Source organism: Carassius auratus, chromosome 4, assembly GCF_003368295.1.
Source record: "Carassius auratus strain Wakin chromosome 4, ASM336829v1, whole genome shotgun sequence".
In the NCBI taxonomy this organism is placed as follows: Eukaryota; Metazoa; Chordata; class Actinopteri; order Cypriniformes; family Cyprinidae; genus Carassius; species Carassius auratus.
Genome location: NC_039246.1, coordinates 10967000 through 10986289, shown reverse-complemented (window position 1 = coordinate 10986289; position 19290 = coordinate 10967000). Strand labels below are relative to the sequence as shown.

Genomic DNA, 19290 nt, shown 5'->3' with positions numbered 1-19290 from the left:
TTTGAGTTATTATGCTTTGTGTGTCTTTTCAATTTAGCTTTAATTATTTTAGTTTTCAATTTGAATAAGTTTTATACTTTAATTTAAACTTTATTTTAGTTGGCTGCCAAGGCAAGGATTCTAATATATTTTCACTTTTAAAGTGAATATAATTGACTCAGCATGTATGACTTGTGGTTTAGAAACCAATTATTTATATACTATTATAATATTTAAAAATAAATATTTTTTAGTAATTTTGTTATTTGTATTTTTCATAAAATTAACGTTAATTTATTTTAGTACATCTGATTTTTTTTTTTTTTTTTTGGTGAAAAATACCAACACTGCTTACTACAGCTGTTACTTTTAAGCTGTGAATCAGCAGCTGCTTGCCACAAGCCCCATCCTGACCACTAGACTATATACGATAAACATGAGGCCTACTTTCTGAGAAAAGCACAGGTCAACTGGGAAATTGCCTACATTTATTCTGCTCTAAAAAACCTTTTCTTACCTTATTCTGAATATCATCACCAACCTCTAACACTTATTATGGCTGCATTATTATACTATAAAAAACAGCCTATATATAGCTAACTGGAACATTCCCCACATTGTACCATATGCAGTAGTCACGTACAGGGTTTCCCCCATATTATCTGCATCATGTCATAAGCCTGTTATGTCTAAGCATCCTGGGAACCAAAGTTTAGTGACATAACGACACAACAGAGCAAGGTATGCACAGAGCTCAGGCCTGATGCCAAACAGCAGCGTGAACACCTCTATCACCCTCTACACCCTCAGATCCAGGGCTGTGAATGTTCACTGAGGTTACAGCAATCCTTAGTCAAACTACAGGCCGTTTGCACCTACGTGAAGTGATGACATGGACAAACCCAGAGCTGAGATCCTGCTCAGTGTGATGCTCACTGTGGTGTGATGTTCACTTACACAGAGGAACAGTAAACATGCTTTATGGCTAAAGAGAATTTAGTTTTTCTTAAAAACGGGGCAGAAAAAGTCAGTGCATGGAAAGCATGACAAAAGCACCTTTAGGATAGGCATATAAAAAAAAGTGTCTGTGCTAAAAGGATTTCTGGAACATTACCAAACCCACTTCAGTACAGATCATCCCTAAACCAACCATGGTTCATCATCTGCCACTGTCCACAGAAAAGGACCATAGTTCACACACATAAGCAAAGTTATTATTGTGAGCTAAATCTAAGACCATAAACCAACGTGTATATATATAGGTTCTTAATTAAAACATAAAAAAGAGAATTTAAAGAACTAAAATTATACACGTGGATTAAAAAAAAATCTATTAGTAATAATAGAAAAAAAAATTGTATATCATATTTTTTTCCAGACCAAACTATGAATTAGTGATTGGAATTTTTTTATTTATTATTATGTTAAAGAATAAGTAGATAGCCATATCCATATATCATGTTTTGGCTCATTCTGAATAAAATCCTTGGTTAAGGAGAACAATAATAAAAAATGTAAATTTCTTTATCAGAACCTTTTATCCTTGAACTGTACACGATCTTTGTTTTGTCAGCTAAGATAAGATAAAGCCGATATCCTTTTATTGATAAGAGAGTCATTGAGAACAGTCTGTGTTAAGTTGAGAACAGTCTGTGTTAAGTCCTTCCAAAGAACCATCCAAACAGATAAGTGTCAAACCTAAAGCGCTCTGTTTAGCTAATCTAGCCCCGGCCACACAACAGAGAGAGGTCACAGTCTTGGCACAGTGTTATTCACACTGACACATAATAGAAGAGCGACATCACTCAAGTTATATCAAGTCTCTTTCCTCTTATAAAAACTGGCAATGCTTTTGAATAGGGTACAGAAATGACATTTATTTTAGAAAAGTCAAATAGCAGGGTTTCAAATGAACAAATCGTCAATCAGGACACATGGACAAAGCAACCAAATCATAACAGAACTGGAAAATTACCCAAACAATCAACTTCAACCATTTTACTGGCCTTACTCCAATACTGTTAACTTAAAATGCCACAAAACTGACCTGTATATACTCAAACAAAACCTTTCTCCCCTTTGAAACTGAAAAAATCAAAACTAGATATTTATACTTGCATACAGAGGAAGTATAGACTTGTGCTATAATGCTATAAGAGAAGAAACTGCAACCAAAACGAATGAAAACAATCACTGTAACACCAGCTCACAACTGATCACAATCTTTGTAGGCTTCTCACATAGCTTTTTATCTTGACAATCACATTACAAATTGTTTACTGACACTGGACTGCATAACACATTTAATAAAATAAAATTAAAACACTTGGGTTATTTAAAAACTAACATTAAAATCGAAAAACACCTGTCATTAAAATCAGTATCAAATACTTTGTCTTGCTTAAATCTAGTACAATCAAACAATGCCATGAAAGTGCAACACAATGAAATGCATACAACTGCTTATCTAAAGCATTACGTAATAAGCGCATCCATTCCTGTTTAAAGTTATTATAAAAGTGTTACAATATCAAGCACGTTATGTTTTGACCCGGATAAACGCATGCAGCGCTACGACACGCGCACTGCGGGTCTCTTTCAATCACTAGAAACAATCGCTCACGCGCTCGAAATCAACGTGATCCGGCCAAAATCCCCGTCAAAAAATAACTCGGTAGATCTGTCACCGATCATGTCCGGACAGCTGCTGGAAAAGGGACGTGAATTTACAGCTGTTTCGCTGCTAGTACAGGTCTGATAGGCCAGGAGTCATCGCCGCACAATGACACACGACAGCGGTTCAAAATGAGCTCCGTCACAGATTTTACGGATCTCATCACATTCGGTCCACGTTACCTTTTTCATTCGCGGTGCCTCGGCCACGGTGCCGTCGCAGTTGATAAACGCCTCGCCGCCGTTCTGCTGCGGATCCGACCGCTTCATCGCGGACGCCTGCGGCATCTTCACGGGGTTCGGAGCGGTGGTCACCGGGCTCGGCTCCAACGCCGCTGCTGTCGACGAACTTGAGTTATTTTCACTCTTCTTCTCCTCTGCCTTCGGTGTCAGCGGAGATATGGCGGGGGAAGCGTCTTTACCGGCCACGTCTTTTAATTCGACCTCAGCCATTTTCGCTGCCACAGCCTGGACTGACATCGCTGTGAACCGCACGGTGCTTTTTTTTTTTTTTCGACACAGAGAGAACCGACACACGAACAGATACGCACGGTGGGATGACGCGCTGCGCAAAGCACCATGGGACATGCAGTTCACGTTACCAGAGCGTCCATTACGTATTATTCTACGCTTGGTTAATAATAACAAACGGTAATAAAACTTCTTAAATGTAACGGATATCTTTCGAATACTACGTTCTATTATTTATTTTTTTGTATTAAAAAAAATATTCGTTTTTTTTAAATATACCAAACACCGTCAACTATATCTTCACAAAAATACTGCAACAGATGGTACCGAATACTTATCATACATATATTGACAAGGTACTTCAAGAAATATCATGGTTCTACTTGAGCCTTGTGCTTAAACAGAAGTCCATTTCAGGATTCTATAGCATTCTAGGAAATTTAAGTTGTAGTTCCAGCGAAAACTGGATAAAATCTAAAAATAAAACGTATATTCTTACCGTTTATAATCATTTGTTGGTGTGCATCACTACCATCCAGTGGTTAACACTGGGAAAAGAGTTCAAGACAGAGTAAAAAACAATGCTGGGAATTTATTAATTTGAAAACCGAAGACAAACATGGAAGCTCATTCCATTTCAAGTTTCACTTCAGACACAGTATAAAATACAAACATTAACATTTCTTGTCTAATATGTAATTTGGCATTCAAGATCGGGATCATCTGTCATCCCAGCTCTTCTGTATATTGTCACAATAACAGTGACGAAAAATAAGAAAAGCCCATCACTGAGAGCAAGTAAACATCATTACACCAAGTTGTTTAAAAAGTAAATATGACTTATGCTTGTTCATAGTTGCATGTCATTCGAAGTGCATGAAGAAAAGCTACCAGTAACTGCTTAGTAATTGATAAAAAAAAAAAAAAGGAAAAATAAAATTATAACCCCTGCAGTGTCCACCCATCTAAACTAACCATAAAGAATTTACATTAATGTATAATTACATTGTTTTTCTTGTATGATAAATACAAAAAAAAATTTATACAAAAACCAGTGGAACAAGATCCATTTTGACAGTTTCAAGTAATAAATGTCAGTGTTGAAATTTAAAAACATTTTCCTCAGCTAAAATGACCTCTGTGGTTTGTCTGTATTTGCATTAAGGTTGCAAGTAATGTGACAGTACAATGCATCTCAAAAACATGCAGCATTACAAGAATGTAAAGGTAAAAAAATCAGTCTTTATCACATCCCAAGGCTTGTGCAGTGTGACATCTCAGTCGCCGAAGATCCAGAGTACATTCACTCCTGAAAGACCCAGATTCACTCTCCTGGTACAAAAAAATGGGGGCAAAAGGTTTCTTCTATTCTGTACTTCAACATAACACATACTTTCAAGATCCAAAGATCCAAAATAGAAACAGCTCTTCAAGCAACAAAATTCCTTAAAACCAACCAAATCACAGATAACATGATGAATCTACACTCACCCCAGCATGCCAGACTCCTTGGTTTTGATAATGTAGAGGAACATCAGGATGGTATGAAACAAGTTATTTCTGCCCTGTGGAAACACAATTAAGCATGAGTCACAGAAAGTCACTCCACTGTAATTACGGCTGGAAAGTACGTTCTTACCTTTGGCAAGCTGTAGATGTGGCCCTGGTACACGAGCTGATAATGAGGAGGGTTTGTGCTACTTTGATGAATGCAAAACAGGTTCTCGTTGGACACATCTGTTAGAAATTCACAGAGTCATAGATTAAACAGGCTGTATAAAAAAAAAAAAGGTATAGTTAGTTAAAACAAAAAATAATATTCAAGTAGTTGCCAAAGTAAAAATTTTTTTATTTAGTTTAGCTTGATTTAATAAAAGAAAAAAAGAAAAATTTATACAAATGTCAAAAGCACCATACAATACCATAACACTGGTATTGCAACTGCAACACATTGTCTCTGTATACCTGGTTTATCTGGTGTCTGTATAAAATGCTGGGACGTAAAGGTTTTTCCGTCGGGATACTTAGGATGTGGAGGGAGTCGAGAGTCCAGGTATGTACACAGCACATGCATCAGGATCTGTGTTTGTCAGTGTTTGCGTCAATTATATTTGTAATGATCTCCTCTAAACTGCAATGCATTGGTAATATATGATAATAAATGATGGAAACACACCGCAGAGTCTGTCGGAAGGTCTGTGTCCCATTTCCGGTTTTTGAGATCTCCTCCTCCATTCCAACGGAAAGAGCTCATGCAGCCACTGTGGGCTAATTCTGCAAGAGATACAAACAAACACAAAGCAGCATCATCTCTGTTCATGATATAGGACCATGGAAAGTCAAAATATTTATCATGCTCAATCCCAGCCAGGTGTGTATATTCTGCTCACCCTTGATTCTCTCCATGAGATACTCCTGGTTTGGTGTGACATCTAGATACAGTACGATAGCATTGAGGGTGGGGATCGCAGAAGCTTTGACCACAGCAGCTTGTTTGAGACTGCTGATGCTGGCCTCTTCATTAAACAAGGGCAACAGATGTAAGACATAATGAAAACTTTTACAGCTAAATATCTTTGTCAGAAAAGAAGATTACCTCCGATCTGGAGCTCAGGACAACCAATCCTCCTGAGCTGACTGTTGACTGAGTCGATCTCTTTGACCAGATGAACTAGAATGGTGTCATTGATCCACTGGAATAAGAAAGATTGACTTTGTATTAAAATAAATATTTAATTAAATTAAAAATTACAATAAAAATGTTAAATAAAAACATTATTAATGATAATTAAATAATACATATTTAAATTAAACCATGTATAATAACAATTTAATATAATATAAAAATAATTTAAATATTATTGGTAATTTAATAATTAGGAAAGAATACATAAATATTAAATTAGCAAAACAAAATAATAACAACAATAATGCTTAAATTTAAATAACTATTACATTTAACTTAACTATTTAAATTTCTATTATTATTATTATTACTTAAAGAATATGTAAATACTAAACAACTTTAAAAAAAACAAATGCATTATTCTATTATCTAAATACATACATAAAAAAAAAAAAAAAAAAAGTAATGGTCTCACATTTCTCAGTTTTGCAGTCCAGCTGTCTATATTATCAGTCACCGCACGACTCGTCGTGATTCTTGCCCAGACCTGTAATAAGTGGGAAAATCTCTGTACTGATCTCTCCTTCTCTTTACTAAAGATGATTTGAAATCCTGCTATTAATTTGATCCTCACCTCTTCAGCAGCATGTTTAGAGCCCAGCTCGGTGTCGTCTTTATGGGCAGACGGTGCCTGTGAACGGCAGGCTGGCTGATACTGAAACTTCCTCAGGCTTTGTGCATAATCTCCCACCGAACGACTGTAGTTCCAGAATGATGGACTGTGTCTTGGAGATGTTGACTCTGGGCTCCCTAAACAAGGAAATATTGCAAAGAAAAATGTCATTGGCCACTGCTTCGCACAGCCACAATTTGATTCACACTTCGATGTCCAAGCAGAACTCTTACCAAGCTGACTGCGGTGGCTTTTCTCCTCCTCTGTACGCAAAAACTTCTCCAAAGTCTTCAGGTCATCGATGTATTCCTCCTTACCTCCGGGTGAATTAAAGACTGACGGGGATGTGCGGTACCGAGCACGGAGACTGCTGCCTTCCGCCGGTCCGAGATTGCTTGGGTATGGAGAAGAACTTGGAGATGGACTATAGTTCAACACCTTCAGACATAAAAAGCAGTGGGTGTGTGAACAGAATATAATATCAAAAATACAATTTCATTTCAACATTTCAAAGTACTCAACCTTGCCAAATGCCATGGAGGGCGAAAAGGGTCCTCCTGCTGAAGAATGGCTGCTCAGAGGAGGACTGAACCCAGACACACAGCTGGGGGAAAACTTGGGGCTGGTGCTGGAGGGTCGTGCAGGACTAAAACTGAGAACATTCTGTCCCTGCAGAGGAGACGACTGCACGGAGGCTGGAGCTTCCTTCATTTCTTGTTTCTGAGGCGGAGAGGCTTGAATCCCTGTGAACACAGCAAACCTGATTAGTTCATACATACTGTACATGCATACATGCATACATATACATGCACACATACCATACATATATACTGTATGTATTAATGTGTGTGTGTGTGTGTGTATATATATATATATATATATATATATATATATATATATATATATATACACACACACACACAAAAGAAAGTGCAACATGCTTGAGAAAAACAGCTACAATTTTTGTAATCAGCACCTCAAAATGACTAAGAAACAAGTATTGAATTTTATTCAGCAATTATGATACAGGGCAGTGCAACTGTGTTGTGGCACAAGCAATGTTGTTCTCAATGAAGTAAATTCCAGATGTTACAAATGTCAAAATAAAGACTATATTGCACAAAGCCAAGATGACAGTCACTTCATCTAAGCCTCAGTCCATCCAGGCATCCATACTTATAGCTTGTTCTAATGTACTTATCAATCTATTTTTAATTGGTTTTGCTCGTCTGATTCACTAATCACTAAAATTAATTAGTGGCCAACCTGGCCAATTTTGTAATGGTGGAATCTGTCCAGATCGGCCATTTTTTTAATTAATTTTATTTCACTCTCTCGTATTGGTTGGAAGTGTTCATACTGGATATACATCAAAGCTGTATGTGACAACCAACCAAGACAAACAGTATTAGATTTAGCATCATACTGATGAGTCAAATTTTTACTTTTAGAACCATACATCACATTTTTGAGTAAACTAACACAATAACGTATGCAAAAATTGTCTGTGCCTCAAGGAATAGCATTGTGCATGATTGTTTTTACCCAAAAGACTTAATTCCAGATTATCTAACTCACCTGAGCCCTTGAGCCCAAGAAGCTGATGTTGTCCTGGACTGACGGTAATCGTGGATGGGGCCATAGTGTACTTGAAATACTTCCAGAAGTCAAAAAGCGCATTGACACTGAACAGGGAAGCCAGGGCAAGCTCTGTCCAACAAAACCAGTCAGATGAAAAGCAACCTCGTAGATCACCCACACGTTTTGAGCTCTTATTATACACTTACCAATATACCAGATGGGCCAATAGGTTATGTTGTAGTATCTACTAAGAAGCTTCCCAGACCTAAAAGACAAGATGACTTGGTTAGCCATGGTTCAGAAGACACTACAATCACATTAGGGATTATAAAAGGCATGTCTGAACTCACATTTCAGTGTAGATCATCCCAGCCAGAGACATATTTAACACGGCCCATGCCAGGACAACCTGCCGAGCCTGTTCCTCCTTCCTCAGCTTTATGGTCTTGTCGATGAGGGAGGTCATGCCTTCCTTTGATGGTGTCATATCTGCACTTTATCCTCTACCAAACCATAAGCTTTCATAACAAACCAGAAAGTATCAGCAGATAATATCAGCAGCCACATAAAGGATCCATAAGCATGCGAATGGGTCCAATAAGACTGCAAAGCTTTCGTGTCTAAAGAGAATTAAACTGTACCATACTCAGTGGTCACTTTGTCAGTTTATTAGTATTATAATCCATGTTAGCCAGCTGTAATGTCTCGTTATATGAGGCTTTCATGCAATGTGCACTTGAGAAACACTTGCACAGCAATCTCTACACTGAGACAGCTGGAGAACTCACTCGACAGATAATAAAACATGCAATAATATATTGTTTTTTTAAGGGTAAAAAGCTTCTATACTCCACACAAATTCATTTTAAAAATGATTTGATACATACTTCCCCTGCATCAGTCCTCCATGAACGCGGTTGAATACCTGGTGTGAAGGCAGAAACTCTAAAGAATATCAACAGAGTGAACGGAAGCGGCAAGTAAAGAACTGTCGAACTCGTTTCAAAATAAAAGTCTATCATGTGATCTTTTCACGTAGCATTACACAGCCACACACCCCTAAACTAAGACAATAATATGCGGTATTATCGTAGATGCTTTCCCCGACATGTAGATGTGTTATTTTCTATTCATTTCGTAATGAATTAAGATGATCGAAAAACTAAAACAAAAATTATGTATGGACCCTTTACATAGTCATAAAGATGCAAATGGTTTTATTTGCATGAATTAAATGAATCATGTGTTAATTAAAATAATTGTAAAAAGTTATAATTTAATATACGATATAAATATTTACATGATGTTTGAGGCTAATATAATGCCAAAAACTCCCTGCAACCCATCTTCTAAGCACCAGAGGTCAGCAATACGCTGTTCAACCCCAACTAATAACCCATTTGAGAATAACAAATTTTTGAGTTGGAAGAGTAAGCTCCCACAGCTGTGACAAAAGAACGTTTGGTCTGATTCACATGAAGAGTGTCATTCCTCAAGAAAAAAAAAAACTTAACACATTTTTTTTAATTGAGGTTTATTCAATTGAAATGAAATTGAATAATTTAATTATCTGATAGGTCCAAATGAGGTAAGTGTCCTAGGGCAAAAACAAAAATGAGGGTATTGCTGAAATGCCACGTCTTTGGAGATTTTTTGGCGTGTAGGTGGAAAAAAGGTTGAGTGCTTCAATACAATTAAACAAAATTAAAGACAATATTTTGTATCTAAACGATGCGTTGCCACAGTCTTACATGCACCTGGTAATACAATGCTTTTACAGCTGTTTGGTGACTGTGTGTCTGACAAACTACTAAAAGAACAAACCTGGAGGCTTAAACGGTAGCTTCAACGCCTCTTTTTAATCCTACTACTCTTCTATAAACTTCTGACTGAAGAACTGTGAGGTATTGTGACTGTGGGCAGGAACAATATTTGAAAACAAAAAAGACGTTTCATTTCACAAAGTAAAATAATAGCTAGAAGAAGTCAGACAACAGTCAAGTTAGATGACATTAAACACAAATGAGGCAAGACTGTTCATGCAAATATCTGCCAGTAACCGCCAAGGCACTTCATGCGTGAAAATAATTGAGTGTAAATGCAAACAGAAAACAGAAATGCAGCCACCATGAAAACACGTTCAATAATTCTGATATAGCAGCAACATGGAAACCGAAATTAAGATATGCATTAGCTCTTTTTCATTTTTCTTTTTCTTTTAGCAGCACTGGAACACAAGTTCAAACATTTATACAGAAATAAAAGAATGGGAATAACATAAAATGAACTTAAGTATATAATATAGCACACAAACTCACTCAAAACTTAAATGTGTGAAAATGTCTGAACATTGAAAATGAAAATTGTTTTTAAAAAAAAATCACTCATAACATGGAGTTTATTTGCATAGATGTGTTGGAATGGCACATTTGTGTCAGCACCACAAGTAATATATTTGAAGTAAACGTCTCAAACATCTCACACCTACCTAAGTTACTATTAGGTCCACTGATATAAAGATAACTGGAACTCAATCAATTTTCAAAAGTGCAAGAACAAACTAAGGAAGAAAGAGAAAAGAAAATGGCATAATGTTTCAAAATATCTTTTTCCTAACTATGAGAAAAGTTCAAGTAGATATTTTGAGAAAATAAAATTGACTACTAAAATAAAGTGAGTTAATTAAATTTGATGATGTCCTATCTATGCTGACATGAATTCCACACAACTAAAGTAAAACGCAACCAATCTTGGCATGTCAAACCTCACCATTTCTATTGGCAGCTGACTGTTTGATCAGTTTAGATTGGTCTAAATTTATTGGTCTAAATTTAAAACTTTAACCCGCAAGCACACCTAATATGGGAAACCAGCCCCAAAACAAAAATAACTTAAGAAAAACAATGCAAAAGAAAAAAAAACCTTAGAAATGATTGGTATTCCCTCCTTGTATACCATGGCTAACCAGCGAGAGGTGATATGTGAAAGTGCCTTTGTATCATGTCTTTGCTAAGAAGGATCCCCCAAAGATTCAATCCCTCCAGCATTACGAGTGTCCCTGACCCATAAGTGGTGTTCAAATAAAACAAATGAGCAAACAGCATCACGCTCATTCATTACAAACATTATAGAGCGTTCCAGTAACCACCTGTCTAAAACCGTTCATATATCAATCACGTGCAAAATCTTTCAATCTGTATTCTTTGATTCGCCTCTTTCCTTCCTTCCCTACCTCACCTTTACTCCAGCTTTGCTACATGCTTAGTGTCCATCTGAAACTGTCCTGCAAGCTCATGAAGCTGTGACGATCACCATGCATGGATAGAAACCATATAAAATATTCATATATGCTTATTTCATGCAATAACATTCACTGTAAATAATCCCAATAACAAGAGTTACTTGTACCTGAGAAGTAACTCATCAGATCTTTGTATTAATATCTCTGTGATAAGCAAGCAGATCCCACTGAAAGGTCTGATGGATGTTTCTATCCAGTCAGTAGAGTAGCATTTCCATGGGATCACATGCATCCTATATTATATAAAAAATGGCCTCTGGGAATTACTAAGCAAATACATTTGTGTAAGATGAAAAGCATCATATTATTGTATTGAATAAGTATTATAATTATAACCACATAAATTATAATATTAATTATAAAACAGTTGTATTTGATAGCCAAGACAGATGTATGGTCTTTGTTAAGTGATATACAATATACTGCATTATTTAATCATGGTTTGAGGCCAATTCAATTTAATTCAAGTATGTAAAACACCACCGCCTGCGGATATGAGACGGCAGCAGCAGCTGTTACGCTCCGTTATAAAACATCAAGCTTGTGTTCTTGTGTTATGCGCATACGACCATCTAATGTGGCTTTGAAACTAAACTTAAATACAGTAACAATAATAACTGAATCTTTTCTAGGCTGAGGAGGTGGATGGGAACAGGAACCGACATCATAAGTTGACATCACGGACATCTGTAGGGGTGCAGGACAGGTTTTGAGATTGCGTCCCTTTGTTGCTGGCCCTTCCCTCCTGTAGCTGTTGATGCTGTTGTTGACTTTCTTTCAGGCTGTTGGTCAGTAACTGCTCGATCTGCTCTTGACACGACTTCAGACAGTCCTAGAAGAAAGGGAGAAAAGAAGAAGAAACCCAGGTAAGGACTATGCACACTAGTGTCAGCCCCAGATGGTCCTGGATACTCACTCTTAAAAATAAAGGTTCCAAAGCCCTCCCATTGCACAAGTGATTCTTTGTTGTGTGATAAGTTTCTTTAGATTATAAAAATGTTTTTAACACAGTTTTTTTTTTTTTGGGGGGGGGGGTTATTTTAATGAGACTCTAGACAAGAGATGTGCATAATTTTCTAAATACTACAATTATGTTGTTGTGTAATTACTTCAATGATTTGTCCATGATTATTGTAGACTCAAAAAATGGGTGTAGGATTTACTTTTTTTTTCATCAGAAATTGCTAGTCAATTTCATAGTTAATTACAAAGAAATTGCAGGCAACATTGAATAAAACATGACATTTTGAGATAGAAAGACTGAACTAGTGCTTTCTTTTGCTCCAATAATCTTTAAAAAAATATATATATATATCATGTTTACAGTTTCAGATTCACTCGCCCCCAAACCCCACATAAATTAAAACCGTTATTGTTCTCATGTTGGTCAGACAAATTGTTTCCTGTCTAAATAGGCGGTTCTTAGCCAAAATGAAGCTGTAAACTGTTTCAGATTTAATGCCAATGCAGGACTATTTACTCTTAAAGATTACTTATTGGCATCGACGGTTCCATGAAGATCCTTTAACATCCATAGAACCTTTCGAGATTCTTTATAGCAGAAAAAGGTTCTTAAGCTTTTTAAATGTTCTTCACATTAAGAATAATGGCTCTTTTAAGAACCGTTTACTGAAAAGTTATTTGAGGAGCCAAAAATAGTTTTTCTATGGCATCACTGAAAAACCCCTTTATTTTTCAGAGAATAAAAACATTGATATCTGTGTCTCTCTTTCTGCAGAGATGTGGGAGGTCTGACGGAATGATCCTGTATCAAACTCTCAGGATAATTAAAACCTGTTTTTCCCCAAAACTGAATGAAACGGCAACAACAGTCCTTGTTATCCTGACAACTACAGGCACAGGAAGGAATAGTTGCTAACGGCGACATGTGGTGTTTTTTCCAGAACTTAAGATGTAGAAAAAACTTAACACTTTACATTTGAGGAGAGAGAAAAGAATGTGTTAAACCTTCTGAGTGTATGTTAGGAGTTTAAATGGGGCGTTCACTCTCTGGGTCCAATTCAAAAAAGTTTTACTGTGAGACTTTCAAAACAGCCTGAAGCCAAGATGTGTAAGTTTGTGTAAGAGCCCTGAGTGTGTGTGTGTATGTGTGTGTAACATTGTGCTTTAATCCACAGATGTGGTTGAGAGGCCTGTGTCTCGCCACAAGTATTCAGCTCTGAAAACACTTCACCATTGCTGCAGTGAACACACACAAACATTCATTCATAAAATGACACATTTCTCCATTTCCATAGAGTCATGCATGAATGTCCTGCACACACACGTCTGCTATATCCACCGTTTGACACAGTCAAATTTAATTCAGTATTGAAAACTCACTTGAAAATTGACAATGCTAAACCATAATTTAATAAATGCTCTAAGGCTCTAGCACTGTATTTCTTAACCTCAGCAAATCTCCACATTTGAACATTCAATAGTAAATACTTAAACTAAAATCAAAACACGCAGTAGCTGATTCAGAAGCGCCAGATTGTCATAGCAAGGTCAGAATTACCTCCTCTCCTAGGTTCATGAAACGGTCATCCATAAAATGTGTTGCTTTCTGTTGTAAGTAATCTTAAAGATTCCTTAATGCATCTACTTTCAGAAGGCCAAATAAAGTGATTTTGCTTTCACCTAGATACACAGACATCTCCCTGACAGCATTACACAAATATTTCCACATAGTGAAGTAGACATGTGGGGGTGTGATTGAATGAGCCATTTTAGGGGGCGTGGACAAGTCTTAACTTTGATAAAGAATATCTCTTTGGGTTTGAGACTTTAGTCTTTGCAACTTCAGGGATCTTATCTGTGCACAATCAGCTTGTAACACTCTAAAGAGAAAGGAAAACTTGAAATTGCATCATATGACCCCTTTAATAGGAAATACAGAAAGGAAAATGGGTAATCAGGAAATGGTTCTTTAATAAAATGTCACAGGATGGATTACTGTACAACTAAACAAACTAGGGCTAATCCTGATTTATATTATATCTTAAATGGTCATTTGCTATGTAACTACTGAGATTTTGTTTCACTTCTTTTTATTACAGTACAAAGATGCTGGACACTTACCACCTCAGTGTGGGTGACTTTAGCCAGCAGCTCTGTCAGACTGTCCCCCCACAGATTTTGGTTGCTCTGGTCGGGCTGCAGGCCACATACTGCTGCCCCCACACATCCTGTAGCGATCATGGAGGGAGGGTACATGGTAAAGCTGTGATCTGAGGAAAAAACAAGCACACACACATCCCCAAACATCAGTGACCTGGTCAGTACGTTCCCTAGAACATTACTCACCTGTGAGAAACTTCAAAACAACTTCCCAGAAAACAGTTGTGATTATGCAGTATGATTGAGGAGTCTTACTGCATCTTACATCTGCTTTGAATTCCTAGCAAACCTGAACCTGAGGTTCACACGCTCTCTGGTTTCAGACCTGTTTTAACATCACCACCTCCCTTAAATCATCCTGCAGCAGTGAATGAAAAGTGAGAAGATCCTTCCTTCTACTCCTACTCCCTCCCTTCATCTCTCAGACGGCTCTGAGGTTTCCAGGATCTACTCCTCCTCTTCCTCTGCCTTGACATCCTGAAAACGGGCCCTCAGATTTCAGTCAAGGAGGAAAGCCTCAGCTATTCCATGCTGGAAGTCATTCGTTTCATCTGCATTGTTGGTGTTAGCGTGCTGGTTATTTCAGGACGCAACGGTCATCCTTGAATAAACACCCTACACTCGACTGACTCCCACAGTACAGCAGCTGTGCAACAAACCAACATTCCTGACTTAAGAAAACTTTTAAAGGCAATGACAAAAATATTTGCAATCGCTCTAAAAGGCTCCTCCATCTTGGCTTGTGTTCAGGCCTCAGCCTCTTGAACAGATGCAGGGCCGCAGAAACACACCCAGTTAAATATACAAAACTTTTATATAGACACAAATAACAAGGCGGAAAGCATCCTAACACATTCACATCATACATCTTTAGCACAGTAATGGCTATGTTTATATCTGCTTACACAGACACATTTCTGATGAATGCAGTCAGTGCACTGTCACTCAACTCAGGTCCTACCTGTTGCACAGAGGGCGATGAAGGTTTGCGCGTGTTTGCGGATCAGCATCAGTCTGTCTTCAGGGAAGGGCAGTTTGTGCAGGATGTGTTCGATAAAGTCAAGTGGGGTGATGGCCGCCAGGTTCCATTTCAATTTACTAAGAACCACCAACTCCCACTCCAACAGAGAGACCGAGAAAGACAGAAACCAAACAAGAAGTAATGAATATGAGTGGCAGAAGACCGTAAACTAAAGTTACTATATAACCAACAATCCACGTTTTTAGTTCTGCCTCCATACAGGATGCAGAAAGGTTTGGTTATTATCTCAGTTAAGGACTTATAAGATGATTGGCTGATTTTCCAACCAATGAGATGGCTTGTGTGCAACATTTAAATAGTCTAGTTCAGGGTTTGCTGTAAGCGGATACACCTAAAACCCTCCACCTCCACCAGCTCCACCTGTCTAGATCTGCTATGGAATTTATACAAGCCTATTCATGCATATTGACTGGTCAAGGATTTAAACTCAGAAATTGATAGTAAGTAACACCAAGTATTTTCTTGTAAAACATAGTCCAATCATCTTCCAAAATATTTTTTTTACAGTGAATATGCACTTAACTATTAAAAGGGTCTGCAAAAATATTTGACAAACTATATCATGTAAATACCATAGTATATGTATATTCAGTACCATTGTACATTGTATACCATTGTACACTAAAATAAAGTACATAATTGTACCTTTAGGAGTACAATGGCTTGTCACTGGGGCTGTACCCTTGGCATAGGCTTGGGAACATATATGTACCTTTCTGACCCTCAAAATATAAGTATAAGTCCAATAATAAGCCCTATGGGGTACGTTAGTGTAGATTGTACCTTTGGGGACAGAAATGGGGTATGGACTCCTACTGTACCCCATTTCTGACGGTGTATCATCATCTGATATTAACACTCCACTAGTGTTTGTCAGGGATAATGTAATTGACTTAATCACTCCTGACTGTTTCAACTGTGCAAAGTGTGTCAAGCTTGTGTTGTAAAAGCCGATCACATGCCATACTCACACCAGATTAAACTGCTCAAAAATGCAAAGACACGTATTGCCTTAAAACAGAAGTTGTGACATAAATCATCATGCCTTACTGACATTGGCATTTGAAAAGTCTAGGTTGGGTTTCTATGTCACTCAAAACTTGTGATTCTACAAAAAAGGGAAGAAATTAGTCAAGTTGCTCTTTAAATATGGATCTGTCTTGCCCAAAGGGACATCACAGTTGTGAAATAAATCAGGTTATCATGCAAAGCTCCACCCCTTGTCTTTGATCTCCACCAACCAGATGCTGCATTCCATGCACACGCTCAACTTCCTTCCTTGCACGTGCTCGGCTGGCTTTGTTTCGCCTGATGAAGCTGCTTTCTGAGAAACTGTTAAGAACAGAGATATGAGGGGAAAACCAGCCCAAAGTGAGAATCTCAACACGCCTCTTGTGTGTGTGTTGGTGAGTGAAGAGAGAGTAAGAGAGATTTAAAGTAAGTGAAGACTCTGCCGAGAAGGGACAGTCCCTGACAAGTGACACCAAATTAGCAAGGTCAAGACTTCTAAAATCACCTCCCCCGATTGCTTCCGTTTGCTGATGCATCTGTTTTATTCAAGAAGCACTACTGCAATGCATAAGAAAGCTTTTTGATTTCACCCAGGTGAACCGATTATCTTTTCTGTTCTCTCTTTATAAGATCCAAAAGCTCTATAAATAATTTTGATTTAGAAACTTTCAGGTTTTTACCAGCTTACATGGGAGAGTCCTTGCCAATTTATGGGAACCGTAATAAATCATAAAAAAAAAAAAACATTCTCAGGCTGATCAGAGAGGCTAAAAATCGAAAGTGCATTTCATCACAGCTCAACCCAGAAGACTGTTCAAGATCAAAAACAACCATTAGGAGGCAAAGAAGCTAAATTCACTTCCCCAACATCTACATTTCACAATATTAAAAATTTGATGAATCAGAGGATCACAAGCCTAGTTCTATAATACAACTGGGGTCTGAGTAATATAGAATTCACAACAGTTGGAGGACTTCTTTCTGTCATCAAGGCCATCAGCTCTTACCAGCAGTTGTTGAGATGTAATGGAGTTGTCTGTGTACATGCAGAGCTTCCTGGCCGACAGTGGTTGGCATGCTTTTAATTTTGAAGCCAGGAAGAGACACACGGACCCTAAAAGCTGCAGATAACATTTTCTTGTAGGAACTGCAGCTAAAAATCTGTCCAGGTAGTTCATAGCCAAGGGAAAGACATCCTCTTCACATTTCTCCTCTTCACAAACCTAAAGGGTCACACAAGAATTCATTCACAATTTAAATGATCAAGGCTGTCTAATAATTAGTATTTATTTAACATTTGTATGTCCTTGCTACAACTTTCTGTAGTTGTTGTTAGCCCAAAGCTCTTAATCATAGCCTACATTTTTGTTCATATTCGATTTTGTTTGTATTTATTAATAAATGTGTAATTATTTTTATCTATAGATACTATTTGCAGCTTGTACAATATGTGCTTACTGTTAACTTTTTCATGAGAAAGAGGAAATTTCCAGCGGTAAAGATCTTCATTAATTTGTTAAAACCATTGACGCCCACATGACTGCTTTGGTGATTCGTCACGTTAAAAAAAAAAGAAAAAGATCTAAGTAATGTCAGTGACAGCATATGTATCGCATTAAACTATATCCAACAATTATTATGCTGATTAACTGAAATAGTACATTTAAATAGACGGTTCTTAACATGGCTGCACTTTCGCACCAAGCAACTCGAAGGATGAGTCTTTTTTAAAAATTCTCAAAAATTACACAAATGTATAATACCATTCATAACACGCATGTAAATAAAGAAAATACCCCCATCTGTCTAATAAAGCATGCTTTGAAGAAAAATACTGAAGCGTTTCCTATTAAATTAACACAATAACATATACAATCGTGAAGTGTGGAGATTTCAGCGTTGCATTTCCTGCTGATTTCCTGATCAAACTTTTCCTTTGCACATTGATTAGCTACACACATATTTGCTATGTGCATACAGGTGTGAACAAATGTTTTCTTGAGTTTGATTGTCTGCATTTTAATAAAACGAATAGACATGCCAAAGTCAAGCTATAGCTTACTGTAGGTAGCCTACTTCCCAGGCTATTCTACATTACATAATACTTTTAACACAGTTCAAGCAAACAGTTTCCAATAATAAAACTTTAACTACAAACCTCCAACATCCACGTCGCGACCATCCGCCTCATAAAAGGCTGAATATCCTTCTGGACACATTTAAAATAAGGTCCCTGGGGAACATATCTGTCCTCCACTGTTAAAAGACTTTGCAATACTCTTTCATCGCAAAATATGTTGGGATCTCTCTGAGCTCGCACGATTGCGTCCTTTTCCAAGCAAAAAAGTTCCATGTTTGGGCTTTTCTCAGTGATGCTAACTAACATAACCACCTCACAGTGCCAGCTGCATGTGGCTGTGTCTATAAAAGGACGAAAGTGTTGTTGTCTTAGGCATCAATAGAACACGTTTGCACTGTTAGAACTTTCACTTTTTACATCACGGAGCTGCAATCCGTGCCATGAGTCTTTCCTTCTGAACTACAGACACAGAGGAAGCAGAACGTCACTTCTGACTGTATGACCACCCAAAAGGCAATGTGAGTCCCTCCTCCTGCCTTAATTCACGTTGCAAAAATATTCAAATTCTCTCCTTCCTGCCCAGTCACTGCACATGCATGGCATTCTGGACAATCCTTAAGTAAACTTCTCCTCACAGCCCCTCAAAAGTAGTACATTTAGTGTTTTTTAGGGTTTTTGAAGCCTACAAGACACATGATATGATTTCTTTCTCTTTTTTCCGAATATTATT

The 19290-nt window shown here is 37.5% G+C and overlaps 2 protein-coding genes and 1 pseudogene across 2 annotated transcripts in view; all 3 read right to left on the bottom strand.

Moving 5' to 3' along the window:
- The window catches only part of LOC113058271 (putative adenosylhomocysteinase 3), a 28402-nt gene extending 25222 nt beyond the window's left edge, over positions 1-3180 (bottom strand). Inside the window, exon 1 of the mRNA XM_026226034.1 lies at positions 2836-3180. Coding sequence (XP_026081819.1) covers positions 2836-3132 — 297 coding nt within the window. The 5' untranslated portion in view covers positions 3133-3180. The remainder of the gene's footprint in view (positions 1-2835) is intronic.
- A 537-nt stretch (positions 3181-3717) lies between these two features.
- On the bottom strand, positions 3718-9035 carry LOC113058262 (transmembrane protein 209-like). Its single transcript, XM_026226020.1, has 15 exons — positions 8891-9035; positions 8354-8521; positions 8210-8268; positions 8001-8132; positions 6945-7165; positions 6656-6860; positions 6384-6559; positions 6225-6296; positions 5720-5816; positions 5514-5639; positions 5300-5397; positions 5089-5203; positions 4763-4860; positions 4615-4688; positions 3718-4455 (listed from the first exon to the last, which is right to left on the bottom strand). Exons 2-15 carry the CDS (start codon positions 8488-8490, stop codon positions 4401-4403), a joined length of 1665 nt encoding a protein of 554 aa, XP_026081805.1. The 5' UTR covers positions 8491-8521; positions 8891-9035; the 3' UTR covers positions 3718-4400.
- An 807-nt stretch (positions 9036-9842) lies between these two features.
- On the bottom strand, positions 9843-18964 carry LOC113058253 (G1/S-specific cyclin-D2-like; annotated as a pseudogene).
- Positions 18965-19290: the final 326 nt, after the last annotated feature.